Below are 16,194 nucleotides of genomic sequence, written 5' to 3'. Positions count from 1 at the left end.
GTATACCTTCCTCCAGTCTGAAAAACAACCATTAACTTTTACTCTCTGTTTCCTGTCACTTAGCCAATTTCGTATCCATGCTGACCAAACTTTGAAACTGTACTTCCAATTTCCGAATCGAAATCATTAATGTAAATTGTGAACAACAGTGGTCTCAGCACCGATCCCTGTTCCCTTGCTCAGTTGTGGGCAAATCAAACATGCAAATTAATGTCATTTAAAATTTTAAGAATGTCTCTGAAATGCCAGATGAGCTGTTGCTCAGATTGGCATAGAAGCCCAACCATTGACCCCAACAGCTTAAGATAAAAAGCTTTTTGCACTGTTATTTTCTCTGAAAGTACAGGGTTATTCCAGCTCCCTGATCGAGTAATATCCTGTATCACTCCATACTACACACAAGAGCTTATACAAATGCATCATTGTTTGTGTTGTTTATCTACTTATGTTTTGCATTTAGATAATTATTTACGCAGTTCATGAAAGGAAAATTCTCTTTTATAGAAGGCTTAAGTTAGGACATTAGTATTGGAATTTTGTGCCCATTTTGGCGTTCTCTCTGTCAAGGGGAAAATGAGTCCCGGTGCCTTTATAGGAGGATTTACTCACTGCACTATAGAGTTGGCCTTGAATTTCTTAGTGAGATGAGAAGTGTTTAGTGGAGCCCAACCTCTATAGAAAGCAAGCTCACCATCTGTGTGACTTGATACCAATGGGACACTGATGTTAACACTGATCCTGGTGTGAGTCTATCTTTAATCTCAGCACCTTGTCAGCATGTGACGATGGCGGTGTGGCCACGGGAAATGAATGTTACCGAGCTGTCATCTGTCCAGGACATCTGTGAGCTGAGCTCTAATGTTTGAGTCCTGTAGTTAAGTCTGACTTTGTCTTAGTGACAGTTGGGATTGAGTGATGAGTGCAAACACTATTGTGGACTCAGCTTTCGTGTTTTCACAAGCGGTATTATTTATACTGAAACATTTTCTCCTGTTTTGATAAGGATTCGCTTTCTTCGAGCATCAGGTAGCTCAGTTGGTTCAGCTGGGACAGGATAGTCCTGGGTTTGAATCACCACAGGACCCACTCAGCCTCTCATACTTCAGAGGTGGATGAAACGAGTGCCATTTACCTTACGAAGTGGGGAGAAAGAAGGAGACTTGCACAGTGCTTCCCTCAGACATTCCTGACTGTTTAGCAGTGGAAATAGGGATTAGTATCAGGACTAATTGGATAGCTCTTTCAAAGAGCCGACACAAGCACAATGGGCTGAATGGCCCCCTTCTGTGCTGTATGATTCTATAAGCACCACGCACAAATGAGGCATTTTCAAATGAAGCTAAATAATTAGGTAAATAAATCCACAAAACACTGTTGCACCTGGGATGCACTTCAGATTGCAGCTTAATCTCATTACAATAAACTATTGTTAATTAACACTTTTCTGTTGTAATAAATTGTCTCCCCAGACCCCAAAGGAACATTCATTATAATCAGCAGAGGAACTGAAACATTAATAAGGCAACCACCTTGCCATGACAACAGCTTTACCATTTCCTGCATGCATCTGTAATGATGACATTTGACTGTATGTTTAAGGCACTGTCCTGAATTCTAGCAGCGTCCAGAAAGCCGCAGCTTTACGACAATCCCGAGAACGTCAAGGCTTTTTAAGATGGAAATCTAGTTCAGTGTCTCCCTGACACGGACTTTAATTAACAATCACTGGTGTATTTAAGATCACGTATAATTATGGCTCAGATATTGCTGTTTTCAACATTGCTGTAAAGACATTTTGATTACTTTCTGATTGACAGGAATTTTTTTTTTTACTGTTGTTGAAGCCCTCAGTCAACATACATCCAATATATATAAAATCCTTCTTAAAGGGACCAATCAAACTGAATTTTATTTTGAGGTTGGGATTTTTAAGCTTACTGTGAAGGCCTCACCTCCCTCACTCGTTACAGCTGTTTAACAACCACCTGCTCACTATGCGCAGCATCCAAAACATTGCAATTCTTTTTAAGCGAGCGGTACGCATTTCACTGTAATTTTATTAAACAAAATTTGAGTACACCACACGTCTGACACTTGGACAGTAGATTCAGCAGAAACAATTTTAATTAAAAAAACTTAGTTACCTTGACTCTCTCCAGGTCAGTTTCAGTGACAGAGCCTATTACATCAGGCAATTTCTGACATTCTCCCTGGTGAAGGGAGAGCAGGCTGGAAAAGTGCAGTTGTGGCAGCCCTGGTGAGTTAGCAGGAATTCTACAACTCTTGAAATTAATTTAAAAACAAAAAAAAATGATAGAACTATGTATTTTGAGTTGGCAAAATGCTAGTGGTGGAATAATAGCATTAGAGGGTCTACCAGCTCAGTGTCATTCTTGGCGCCACGCTTTTAGATTCAGTGTCAGCGCTACTAGGGTTGGCACCCATCCAGTTTTGGACTGGACAGTCTGTGTTTTGAGTCAGCTGTCTGGCAATATCTATAATTTACAGACACCAAAAGTCTGGTTTCTGAAATAAAAATCTGTTTTTGTTCCCACTTGATTTGCATCCCAAGCAAAGCAAACATCACAACTCAAGCCCTGACCCCACCTCCTGCCCACTCTTATCCTGCTAGACTCAGCAAAAGATTGCATTCCGAAGCTACTACAGCAGTTGTGGGCATTCCTTCCATTAGCAACAATCTACAAAAGATCAACACTGGACCAATAACATAATGAGATTATTAACTCACCATATTTAAAAAAAATCCAAATGAAAGAGTCTGTTGATATGTTGTTATTTTTCACACACTAATAAGCAATGTCAAAATCTACTGCTGGTCTTGGACCTTGCCAGATAATGGTTGAACGAATGACTGTGAAGGGTACCTGATACAAACAGTGCACGCCAAATCTATATTTTTGTCATTCCAGAATCATCATTGTGACTTCATTTTAATTGCACGATGGTATAGCTTTAAAAAAATATTTAAATTTTAAGCAGGCAGCAGTTGGTCCTCTAAATGAGTCATGTGACTTAGGTATCAAAAAGTCCTCAGAGAGTGTTTTGGAAAGCTGGACGAGGTAGCAAATGAAAACCAAGTTTCAGTTATAAACTAATTAATTAGCAGCTGAACCTTATATAGAACTTTAGCATCCTTTATTTAATAGTAGCCCCCATCCCCCCCCAAAAAAACTAAACTTGTGAATACAGAGTGGAATAGAACCAACAGTCCAATCTGCTTACCTCATTACTCACTTGTGTCCTTTACCATTCCTACCTGAACTGCCATGTGCACACAAACTGGCAGCTGTGGTTGCCTCAGCCTGTAACCATGACAGGCCCTCAGGCTGATTTGTTTTAACAATTTTACTTTACAGATTCAGCCCACTTTTCTGCTTCCCCCAAATCTGCATCAAAGATGAAAGTAGCTTTAAGATGGAATGAATACAAGATTATAAAGGAATAAAGTGAGAATAAAACAGTGCACTTACTTGAGCCGTGGCGCTTAATTTTGTGTTGGGAATTAGCTTTCTGTGACCCATTGTTTGACATGGAAGCTTGGCGTTTTACTTGTGAGGTGACTGGTCGCTTCTGTTCTTCAACCTGAATAACACAAAACAAAATTGTGAAGCAAAGGCCCCTTAAAGCTGCAGTAGTTGCTCTCAGTTAGCAAGCGCACTGCTCAATGTGGTATTTAGGAGTATAGATCAAAACGGCTTGATACTTGGATTGTGCTGATGCAACGATGTGGTCATTACAACTGAATTCAGTGGGGCCTAAATTCATTAGTCCCCGAAACAGGGCGTGATCTGTGCAGCGCACAGCCAAGATGTGCCAGGATGGATAGGCCCAAGGACCATCCTAAATTTGTCCTAGAATCTCATCGTCATAATTGCGGCAAGCTATGGTCGGCAATTGGGCACCCCGACACAGCTCCTCAGTCCGGGCCCTTTGAATTTTAGCCAGCTCAGATGTCGGCCGAGGTGCACGTGAGTCCGGTGGGGGGGGAAAGGGAGACAATTGAGAGGGAGGCAAGCACGGGCGGCAGCAACCGTTGCATTAATATGGAGGCAGGAGGAGCACCACCGCTACTCCTAGCTTCACGTTAAGATAAGTTTTAAAAAAAGACCTACCGGCAGGCTGCTTCCAGCAGTCCATGTTAGGCCGCTATGGAGCCTGTGCTAATTTCATATGGCGTTCATGGCAGCCTGAGGAAAGGGCCTGCTGAATTTAGCAGTGGCCCAGGTGCACCCGCAAATCGGGCGCGGGCCTTACCACTAAATTTCTCATTGTTGCACCTGTTGCACAATGTCCCTGGACAAGGGGGAGAAAAAAAATCAGCCAATCAGCTGTTGATCCCTATGAAATGCCCCCTGCCTGAAAGTGCATGTGTGGACAGACATTAGCCGAGGACTGGGTTTGGCTTGGCATAGCTCTGATGTTTCCATTCAAATAGCCTCCTAACACTCACTGACCAGGCTCACACATAAAGAGTGGCCATTTAGGCAAAGTACAGAGAGCTGACAGCACCTCTAGAACCATATCATAACATAAGTCACTATCTTCCACGGAAGAAGGGGAAGAAAAGGCTGCAGTATTGTTATGATGCTCTTTTGGGATCTTGCTATGCACAAATTGGATGCTGTGTTTCCTACATTACAAGAGTGACTACGCTTCAAAAGTACTTCATTGGTTGTAAAGCGTCTTGGTATGTCCTGACATCGTGAAAGATGCTATATAGATGCAAGTCATTCTTTCTTTCTATTTGAAAGAAACTGCCAGTGTGGGGAATCTGTTGCCAAACCAGGTAACTGTAAATTAGTTATATATTAATATTTTTCAAAATACTTCCCATGTATTTCAGTATTTGTTTAGAATGTCTCCGCACAGTAATAGTATTAAGAAGCTGCATTTTTGAAGGCATGTGCAAATATGGTGGTTTTCTACTCTGTCAAATTTTGTTTGATAACGCTCCTGTGAAGTGCCCTGGGACGTTTTAATACATTAAAGGTGCTATATAAATGCAAGTTGTTGTTGTTGAAGAAAGCCACAGGAACACTGCTGCTCACTGTAGGTACTGCCTTGCCTGTGGGCTTTCTTCCTTCTAGGATATGGGCCTTTTGACAAGAAAATTACTTTTATTTGGAAGAAGGATTGTGGAAGTATGAAACTATTATGCATTGCAGTGTACATCACTAGGCCTTTTCGATATCATTGCTTCTAGAAATCACTTCATACATCTGTGGCCTGGGGCACTCGTCTGCTAATCCCACCAGAGTCGAGCCATCACATCCCCTCTAATCTGCCACTATTAACAAAAACAAAAGCAAAGCAGGCATGCGCTGGCACTACTGTGATACAACAGGGCTCAGCATCTCATTAGTATCTAGAGGGAGCGACTTTGAAAACAGCTGCTTTTTCTGGCATAAATTCCCACCATATTGTCCCTCCTGTCTGGGAAATACTCCCTTGAGACAAAAGTGGGAAAAGCCTTAGTTCCTGTGAAAGTTTATGGGAGAAACTTCTCAGATCAGAGGTGGAGCTTTGGTGGTCATAAATTAAATGAGGCTCTTAGGAAACTGGTGGAAGTCTACAGAGGTCAAATAGTCTGGGTTTTATGCCACACCTGTCAATATCTTACATGCTCATGTTTTAAATTTGCTGGAACAACACAACTGTTAAGAGTGGTACATGCTTAATATAAGATTGTAATTGTAGGGAAATATAGAGATAAAAAGAAAGAAGTGCTAGAAATCTGAAATAAAAACAGAGATTGGTGGAAATACACACAGATCATCAGCATTTGGAAAGAGCAAAGATAGGTTAACATTCCTTGTGTAGACCCTTTGTCAGAACTGCTAAAATTCTGATGAAGAGTCTAATTCTGAAATGATAATCCATTCTTTTTTTTTAGATAGGGTCGATTTTAAGCCCCCCCCCCCCCCCCCGGCCGGAAAGGATGAAATAATTCATGTCCACTAACCGGACCCAAGGCCATACTGTTTCCGCCTGGTGACATTTTATCTTCACTGACTTCAAACTTGGCCGAGGCTCCCACTGCAGGCAGGCGAGGGCCTAATTTAAATCGAAAAGTCGCGGCCTGATGACATCAATAGCACCGCAACACCATTTTAACTTCCCCATTCGGGAGGTCCGCACAGGTCTAACCCCGACAGCTCTGCCAAGGGGGGAGTCTGCGGAATGGCCAGAAGAGGCCCAGGTGAGTTTAAAAAATGTTATTTTTATGAAGTGCTCCCCCGGGGCCCCAGATGGAGTCCTTGGGTCTCCCCAGCCCTGGCTTTCCTTCACCCTCCCTTGACCTGAATCGGCTCTGCAACCCCCCACTCCCTACCTTGTGCCAGGGACCATTTTCTTGGGTCCCCGGTGGCACCTGGCTCCTCCAATTCCCACTCCCCACCAGCCCTGACGTTATTCCTGCTGGCATCAGGCGGGAGACAGTTTTTAAAAATTTAAATCACTTCCTTCATAATTTCCAGGTGTGTCACCTGTTTCAGGCCCACCATCCCCACGCACCGATCCCGCCTTGAGTTAAAATCAACCCCGCTTTGTATTCCCAACATCTTTTTATTTTTAAAATTATGACCCTATTAACATTCCCTTTTCTCTTTTTGTAAGCCTGTACCATTTTAAATCTATACAATTGTGTTCACCTTACAGCAGGCTACATTAGGCTGCATTAGTTTTGAGGAGAACGGTTTTATTCAGGTGAAAGATGCCTGAAAATCCCAGAATTTCAGATCAGCAGTCTTAAAATGTATCATCAAAACTCATTTAGAAGAGTTGTAAACAATTTTACAACACCAAGTTATAGTCCAGCAATTTTATTTTAAATTCACAAGCTTTCGGAGGCTACCTCCTTCCTCAGGTGAACGTTTAGAAGAGGAGCTAGATGATGTACAAGAAAGGCTTTGTGTAAACCACATCAGGAAAATATTTATAGAATTGTAAAAAGAAACTTAGATGGAAAGGCAGGCTTTTTCTTTAAGTCCTTTTCTTGGAGAAGAAAAAGTTAAAATGTAACAATTGGTCAAGGTGCTCTCTTAATCATCCTCCAGATGGATTCGTGCTGAGCGTTGGCTGTATGGGGAACAATGGGCTGTTGGTTTTTAATGGCCATTGTGTCGCGGTGCAGGATAGAGTCTGTCACTGGCTGGTAAAGGAAACATCTGTGAAAGCTTTTAGCAACAGAACACTTTCTCACCCACCAGGAAACTCATTTGAAACACTATTTCAAACCAAAGGGAAATTACACTTGCCAAAATGGGTGTGACCGAGGCTCACGTTTACATTCCTTATGAGGTTTTGTAGGCTAAAAATTTCAATTCAGTAGGTTTTTTGGGGTAAGCCATGCTAACTGACTGTAAATCATTGGTATCATATAAAATAAGAGTTTAGCCTTATGTTGCTTAATAGCGATTCTGAGCGTGTGCACAAGAATCCTTGGGATATCCACCAGATGCTTGAACGAAACTAGATAGAACCAATGGTTACATCTAGTCTTGGCTTTTTTATACTTTTTTTCAATCTAGATTGACAAAAGCATTCCACAATCCAACTCCCTAAAGTTCAATGGAAATTTTCAAACAATGTAGTTCCACATTATTAGTGGAACTGGAGAGAAACTATTTCCTCTGATGGGGAATCAAGAACAAGGGGGCATAATCTTAAAATTAGAATCAGGAAGCACTTTTTCACACAAAAGGTGGTAGAAATCTGGAATTCTGTGCCCCAAAAGGCTGTGGATGTTGGGACAATCAGAGATTTTAAACTGAGATCAATAGATTTTTGTTAGGTAAGGCAGGTAAATGGAGTTGAGGTACAGATCAGCCATGATCTAATTGAATGGCGGAGCAGGCTCGAGGGGCTGAATGGCCTACTTCTGTTTCTATGTTCCTCTATCCACCAGTGTAACATAGGCCCTGATATTACCAGGGAGGCGGGATGGCAGCAGGGGGTCAACTGGGTGCGTGAGTAACCTGCCCAGTAAAATCGATGGGTTCCCCACACGATCGCAAGTAAATTGAAGCCACTTACCTTGGCTTCCGGGTTTCCCGTTGGAAACCTGCACAGTGGGCGGATTGTTCACCCACATCACAGGCTGTCAGCTGCAGGAGCCCTATTTAAATGGGCAGTCCTTCAATGCTGCTCCTGCAGCAAACAGCCTCCAGGTCTTACTGGATGGGGTGAGGAGGAGGAAGGAGATCTTCTACCCGGCGGACGGGAGGAAGTGGCCTGCCTCTGCCACCAATAAGGCCTGGCTCGAGGTGGAAGAGGTCAGCAGCACCAGCAACTTATCCCGCAGCTGGATACAGTGCAGGAAGCCCTTCAATGACCTAACTAGGTCAACCAAAGTGAGCACACTTACTCATTCTCCTGCACTCCGTCTTCAACATCACTGCCCCCACCCCACATCTCCTTCTGCACTGCCAACACTACTCTATCACATCACTCTTCACACCCACTCAAACCTCATCCTCATCTTACCTGCACTTACTCACCTCCCCAGTACTCATCCCATCACGACCACTCAACCCAATCCTCATACAATCTCATGGCTCCGTCTCATACTCACCCTCTGATGCATCTCTTTCACGGTCACCCTCATCCAACCTGCCACTACCTCTGCTGCAGCCACAGGGGATGCATCACGTATGTGTAGTAGGAAGCGTAAGGCAAAGGTTTCGTGAGCACAAAGGGGATGCACAAGGGTGTTTGACGGTTTGTCATGTTTTTTTATTTATATTTGATTTTGGTTCAACTCACATTAAATATTATATTGTCACCACTACTGCCACGTCTTGGCTATTCTTGACTGGCTTGTGCAATAAGTCCCTTTCATGAGGTTCTCTATGAACATCCACACTTGATGCCACCCATTGGGTCACCCTACAGTGGGTGTATGTGTAGTTGCACGACTATTTTGTGCAGGTGCCTGTGGCACAGCACTGTGTTGTGGAGCTCCACGTGGCGGAGGTGGACGGCGTGCCCGGCGAGATTGGTGATGTTGCTCGTCTTCGGATGAAGTGATGAATGCAGCCATGGCGCCCACCATCCTGACAATGTGAGTTTGAGGGGGTCTGCAAAGTAGGTAAATGTGTTTGCACAGCAGAGTTTAGGGTATAAATTAATAATTTTGAGTGGAAAGACAAAGGTGTTGCAGCCAAAACTTTGTCTGAAGTGACAGAGTGCCCTGCTGCAATAAATGAGGTATTCCCCTCCAGCTGTCAAAAAATCCTTTGCATCTCCCACTGGCTGCTGACTGAAACACATCTGCTCCAATAGGGAGTGTTTCCCACAGCACGGGAAACATGCTGAGGATCCATGAAAAATGCACCCCTGCCAAAATCTCCTGTCAATGAGGTCTGTCAAGGACCTCAACTAGGTAAGTAAGTATTTAAATTGTCATCCCGCCGGCTTTAATTGCCGGTGGGAGTCCCGCATGCAGGAGCTGCGTGCACACCCGATTGCGTCATTGGGGAACCCGGAAGTGGGTGGGTTGGAGTCGAGCTCTGGACCCGCTCCGGGATTCCCTGATTTTACGAGCCTCCCCTGGCCTCAACGCACCCGCTCGGCCATCCTAAAATCGACCCCATTATTACACCACATGAAAAATAAGTAAAATGTTTTCTGACCTGACCTAAACCTTTCTAGCATTGCTCATGTGACAGCAATTTCTTTTGCTTAGCCGAGGGTCACTTAGACCACTTGTAGCACCCCTACTGTTGCCTAGGATAGATCAAACCAATTCAGCAATTGTGTTGGCTCGGGCTGGCAAAGTGCTGAAGTTAGAGCATGAAATCATGTTTAACTTATGTGGGGAGGATAAATAATTGTCCATGATGGAACTACAACCCTACAATTAAAACCAGACTTAAATATAAATTTAAATCACCAGGGAAGGATGCAAATGACCCTGTAGTTATAGCATTGCAAGTGATTGTTTCACTTGGAGGTTCAGTTAAAAGAGTGGTTGTTAAAGGTTACATTTTAGCATAATCACTCACACTGCAACTCAAGTAAAACACCAATTTCCAGCACAGGCACAATCTCCACTCAACTGGAGACAAGATTACTTCAGTGCAATGAAAACAATCAATTTCTTCTCTTGAGTTGAGAACATTTCTATCAAAATAATGATCTACATCTTATGGAGGTTCAAAGGTTGGTTGTGACTGAAGGTTGTATTATTTACATCCATGCAAATCATCCAATTGAAACCAGTCCTTAAAAAGAAAATTTAACACTACAAGTAACTGTCAGTGATTGTACTAAGCTTATACCCTGCCAGTGATGAAAGGTATTTCAGATAAAACCCAACTCTTACTCCTGGGTTCAGTAGAGTGCAAGGCCATGCAGGTCAGTGCACTGAATGGGTACTTTTTTTTATTCGTTCATGGGATGTGGGCGTCGCTGTCAAGGCCAGCATTTTCTTGCCCATCCCTAATTCCCCTTGAGAAGGTGGTGGTGAGCCGCTTTCTTGAACCGCTGCAGTCCGTGTGGTGAAGGTTCTCTCAGAGTGCTTTTACGAAGGGAGTTACAGGATTTTGACCAGGCGATATATTTCCAAGTTGGGATGGTGTGTGACTTGGAGGGGAATGTGCAGGTGGTGTTGTTCCCATGTGCCTGCTGCCCTTGTCCTTCTAGGTGGTAGAGGTCACGGGTTTGGTGCTGTCGAAGAAGTCTTGGTGAGTTGCTGCAGTGCATCCTGTGGATAGTACACACTGCAGCCACTGTGCGATGGTGGTGAAGGGAGTGAATGTTTAGGGTGGTGGATGGGGTGCCAATCAAGCGGGCTGCTTTGTCCTGGATGGTGTCGAGCTTCTTGAGTGTTGTTGGAGCTGCACTCATCCAGGCAAGTGGAGAGTATTCCATCATACTCCTGACTTGTGCCTTGTAGATGGTGGAAAGGGTCACAGAATACCCAGCCTCTGACCTGCTCTTGTAGCCACTGTATTTATATGGCTGGTCCAGTTAAGTTTCTGGTCAATGGTGACCCCCAGGATGTTGATGGTGGGGGATTCGGCGATGGTAATGCCGTTGAATGTCAAGGGGAGGTGGTTAGACTCTCTCTTGTTGGAGATGGTCGTTGCCTGGCACTTGTCTGGTGCAAATGTTACTTGCCACTTATGAGCCCAAGCCTGGATGTTGTCCAGGTCTTGCTGCATGCGGGCACGGACTGCTTCATTATCTGAGGGGTTACGAATGAAACTGAACACTGTGCAATCATCAGCGAACATCCCCATTTCTGGCCTTATGATGGAGGGAAGGTCATTGATGAAGCAGCTGAAGATGGTTGGGCCTAGGACACTGCCTTGAGGAACTCCTGCAGCAATGTCCTGGGGCTGAGATGATTAGCCTCCAACAACCACTACCATCTTCCTTTGTGCCAGGTATGACTCCAGCCATTAGAGAGTTTTCCCCCTGATTCCCATTGACTTCAATTTTACTAGGGCTCCTTGGTGCCGCACTTGATCGAATGTTGCCTTGATGTCAAGGGCAGTCACTCTCACCTCACAATTTACTCCATGCCAGAGTTCACCTTCTCCATTGGAGAGATGTAACTAAACTGTCAGTCCTCTACGAGTTCATGACTGCGAGTGGTACCACATGAGTTGCTAGCACTTAAGCAAGACTTATATGAGGAACATAAGACCTGGTGCACCTGCAGCTCAATATTCTGTATTAATCAAGAAAAGGTCACACATAATTCGGTAATTTCCTCTCTCCCAGACAGTGTTGCCATCTGGAACATTGCTCTTTGGATGTGGAAACTTAAATGGAGAATTAAACATCACTTGCTGAACCAGAATTACTGGATCATGCATTAAGCTCATTGGTACAATTTCTTTAAGTCCTTCTGTGCTCCCAGAAGCCAACAAACTCAGTTATGTCAGATGCATCTATCCTTGTGATAGCTCACCATGACTGTACCCTGTTGTTGTACCATTTAAAGTAAAAGACCCCAAAACATGGCAAACTTTCACAGAGAGCAAATTAAACTATGACTGCCAGATCACTGCACTTTCAACATAGATGGCAAAATTGGAACATAATGAGCAGTTGCTCTTTGTAACTAATTTGTGATCAAGATTTTACACAACTTTAGCACAAAGTAAGGCAAATTCCTGACTCCAACATCGCCGGGCCCTGATTTTGGTCTTTGGTGAATATCAGGGTGGGTGAAACAACCACAATGCCTGCCAGGTGTTGTCGGCGAGAGACCCGAATCATTTCGATAGCTGGGCCTCATTTGATTTTAGTTGGCTAGCTGCCTGCATGATTCAAGCACTGACAGGCGCTCGCCGATTTGGAAGGGTGGGAAATCCAGAGGGGCACTCACTAAGCTTGGGCCTGCAGCAGCACCCTTAAAGGGGAGGGCTAGACAGATCGAGGTGGGGGGAAAGTGAGAGTGGGAGAGGGGATAATTTACAACAAGGAAGATGTTGGAACCAGCCTTATCAGCGAGTGAGACCATGGGAGATGGCGCGGTTGAGGGGATGACTGTGAATATGGGGAGGAGAGTTTATATGGAGGAAAAGGTTTAGGGAGGACAGGAGAGCAAGGCATTTGGAAGGGAGGGCACGAGGGGAGTTGAGATGAAGATTGAATTCCCTGAGGATGAGAAGTCACTTAGTCCAGCGCTGACGGAGGAAAGATTGGAGGATATCTCAGGGAGATAGCATCTCAAAGCAAAGATTTGCAGTTCACTTTTTCAGTAAACATAATGACCCTGTAATATGCAAATTGATATAATATTGGTAATTTAAAAAAAATCTGATAAAGGTGGACGTAAGATTGTTTACACTATCTGTTTGGTTTCTGTTTGAATGTTTCCTCAGACTATTGCTGACCGCTGGACACCTCACCTGTACTTTCTCGTATGGTACGTCATCATATGTCCTGGAATCGTGCAGATAAAGTGCAGAATTATTTGAGGAGGTAGCCCACCTAGGTAACAAAACAAAATAAATTAATCCACCAAAAATGGCTACATTCTACTCTGAGAAACAGAAGTATAGCAACAAATGTTTTATTGACTTACCAGGGAATTAGCTACTTTCAAGCCAGTGTATTGTAAGATGGATCTGTATCTTTATGTCTTTGATCAAGAATGTTCCCTTAAGTTAAAAGTATAACAACTAGCACCAGTAGGGCACCGAAGTTAGCTTTAGTATCCTTAGGCTAAGGAGGAGGAATAAAATTGACCAAAGTTTCCGTTCCTGATTTTTATCCAGTGACCCCTGCTGAAAGTGCATGTCGACATTGTGTGAGCAAAAGATTCTACTTGTTTGAAACTGCCACCATATTCAAATAGCTTACTAACACTCAATGTCCAAACCCACACATGAAGAATAGCCAGAGGGCAGCTGGAAGAGTCACTGCCTCAGACGAGGAGGGGTGAAACAGGGTAGACAAGTTAATTAAAAAGGGCAGATTCCTTCCTAACATTGCTAAATGTATTTGCTATTGTAATTGTGTAATCTAGTTGCAGATGGAGTGAGGTGTGATTTGCTCTTCTAACATAACATATGATAACAAATTACTAGCAACAAAAAAGATCAGTCTGAGGCTTTTTGTTCATTTTGTACATAATGGATAGAGTTCTTACCAGAAGGAATGTCTGACTGCATCCACTATGTTTGCTATTGTTTCCACATCCACATAGTCATAATGCAGAGCCTCCGGCTTCGTAGCAGAGCCTGTCTCAGCAAGCAGAAGTCCCAGCCACCTGCCCATCTCCTCAGAGGAGCTTGTCTGTAATAGCCACAAGAGATGAGACAACTGTGAATGATACTCTAGTATCAATTCAAAACGTCATAACACAAAACAAATTTCTCAACAAGGAAGCCATTTGCAAACGTTTTGCTGCAAAATGTTTTTTGATTCATATTTTTATCATATCAACTTAAATACATGTGGCTAATGTACATTATTTCACATTCATTATAACTCTAATTTCCATTAGGGGTTATTTTAAAAAATGACTTTGCCCCATTGTACCTCTTTATCGGTGGTGTGCAGTATTGCTATATATGTATTACAGCCTCAGAGATCAATTGTATTCACCTTATAAAGTTAAGAATGTCTTTTGAATTAATTTTATATAATTTGAGCACTTGGCACACATTTACAACCTATAATATAATTTTATATTTTACTGCAATTTCTTATAACGTCTTGTTTTATATAAAATACATAGTCAAAGGTGCAAACATCAATATGGCTGCCAATGTGTTATAATATGCGCTTGAAAATGTCCTTTGAATGATATGGCCAGAGACATTATTAAGATCCACATACTATTTTGTAATTTACTCTTTTTTTCTTTCACCAACTTTCTGCTTTGTTCCTCTCCTGAAGGCACTGACTGCTTGGTGAGATACTTCACCCAAGTGTTCATGTGTTAACCTTGAAAGTGAGTATCAGGCGCCATTCAATCACACATGAGCCTTCATAGTCAAGCCTGGATCGTTCCTCACCTGTCCTTCACACAGATACACTTCCAGCAAGGACAGCAATCAGGAGCAGGAACTCCTCTGTAATTAACTGGTGCTTAAGTCAACTGTGGCACCCCTATCAGTACCCTGCCTGAGCTCAGCTAATGCAACAGAGATGATGATCAAACCTGGGAACTTCCTGGTCTGTGCAGGTCATCTGTTTACTGCATAACAGCTCAACTGCTCATTGCATAAACTTGCTGAGCCCATCTCAGGTGCCTATAGAATGATTCACCATGCAATGTAGTGGAATTAAAGATATTCAAGAAATTAAAAATGCAGTTGGAGACTAGCCTGGGTGAGCTAAAATACTCGGGAATGACCTTGAGGGGCTAAGTGGCCTTTATTTCATCTTTAGCTTAGTTTATTCTTTAACCAAAACTAGCTGATTCATAATTAAATACCAAACTAATTCATTATAAATGACTGCACCTCTAGCACACAAACGTTCTGTCCATTTCGGAGGATCCGGAAAGCAAAGGGATGTTTTGGTCCAAATCCTGGTACCACCTCACACCCCTGCAGCACAATGGAGTTCACATGCGTCCTTAGATCTGTCCTGTCCTTATGGAAGTACAGTGTATTGCCTTTCAGTCGACACCAACGCTCTCTCCAGCAGTTGTTAACCATCACATTGAGATAACCTGGAGAGGAGTTAAGGGCATAAGGCATGACATAATGTTTTCACACTGCTGTGGAAGTTTTACAGATAATATGGGTTTGAGTGTAAGAACATGATTATGGAGAGAGAGAGATCCATTCTTCTTTTGATGCCAAGTCCACTTCTTGGCTTCAAGTCGCAGACAGCCCCTACCATATACTATATCCCATAATCTTAATCCCATCGATCACCATTTTGCTCTAGGTATTGGCTCTATGTCTAGATTCAAATTATAGCTATACACACTCTTGCAGCAGAAATCTGCCTAGTTCTCTCTGAAAGAATCTCGATATTCACTGTAGTAAATGAACAACTCAAAGTGACAAGTTCCTCCTGAATTTTATTTGTGGGTAAGCTTTCCTGGTATCTCCAGGCCATGGACCAAGTATGACTAATAGGGACGATGATCTATTGTCAAACTAACACTGGTGTTGCATTGAAGCAGCCATGAGGAAATGGAAAAGAATGGCCTAGTGATGGTGTTGTTCCATATATCCCTCCCTCCTTCTCCAAAGGAAAGTTCCTGTCCTGCATATCCCCACTGTGATATAGCTGAGGTTGGGTAACCACAAGTAGAAAGCTGCTTCTCACCATTGTGTGGAACCATGCTTCATCAGGCTATGCTACCACAGTGAGGGATATTATTGCTGGGAAAGCAAGGGTAGATGAAAAGAAAAGCTCCATCCATTCTGCCCCCAAATCTGCCTCAGCCCTAACCTCAGATAATCATCAGTTGTAGGGAGTATTTCCCACATCAGCAATCTTGTGGCCTCTATAAGGAAGCTTGCAAAATACTGCCATGCAACTAGTGCCCAATAGGAACAGGATTGAGACCACCCAAACTCATTAGTCTGGCCTGGATACAAATAAAGTCCCAGAGGTGAAAGGCCAGGGTCTAATCCCCTGTGCCACCTAATTCCTTTTCAGACCTTTTCTGACTTAACAGATTTGTGAGGTGCAAATGGAACTGTTGCAACGAAAAGTACACACGGATAAAATCCTATCACTTAAAAA

The 16,194-nt window shown here is 43.2% G+C and overlaps 1 protein-coding gene across 2 annotated transcripts in view; it reads right to left on the bottom strand.

Annotated features, from left to right (window-relative positions):
• Window positions 1-16,194, bottom strand: part of afap1l1a (actin filament associated protein 1-like 1a) — a 168,638-nt gene that overhangs the window by 21,647 nt on the left and 130,797 nt on the right. For both annotated transcript variants that reach the window (XM_067996421.1, XM_067996420.1), the window contains exons 12-15: window positions 14,952-15,163; window positions 13,631-13,776; window positions 12,888-12,969; window positions 3,492-3,603 (exon numbers count right to left, since the gene is read on the bottom strand). In XM_067996421.1, the coding sequence (XP_067852522.1) occupies window positions 3,492-3,603; window positions 12,888-12,969; window positions 13,631-13,776; window positions 14,952-15,163 (552 nt within the window). The remainder of the gene's footprint in view (window positions 1-3,491; window positions 3,604-12,887; window positions 12,970-13,630; window positions 13,777-14,951; window positions 15,164-16,194) is intronic.

Source organism: Heptranchias perlo, chromosome 14 (genome assembly GCF_035084215.1).
Source record: "Heptranchias perlo isolate sHepPer1 chromosome 14, sHepPer1.hap1, whole genome shotgun sequence".
Taxonomy (NCBI): Eukaryota; Metazoa; Chordata; class Chondrichthyes; order Hexanchiformes; family Hexanchidae; genus Heptranchias; species Heptranchias perlo.
The sequence above is the reverse complement of the archived record's forward strand: the minus strand, read 5'-3'. Positions and strand labels throughout refer to the sequence as shown.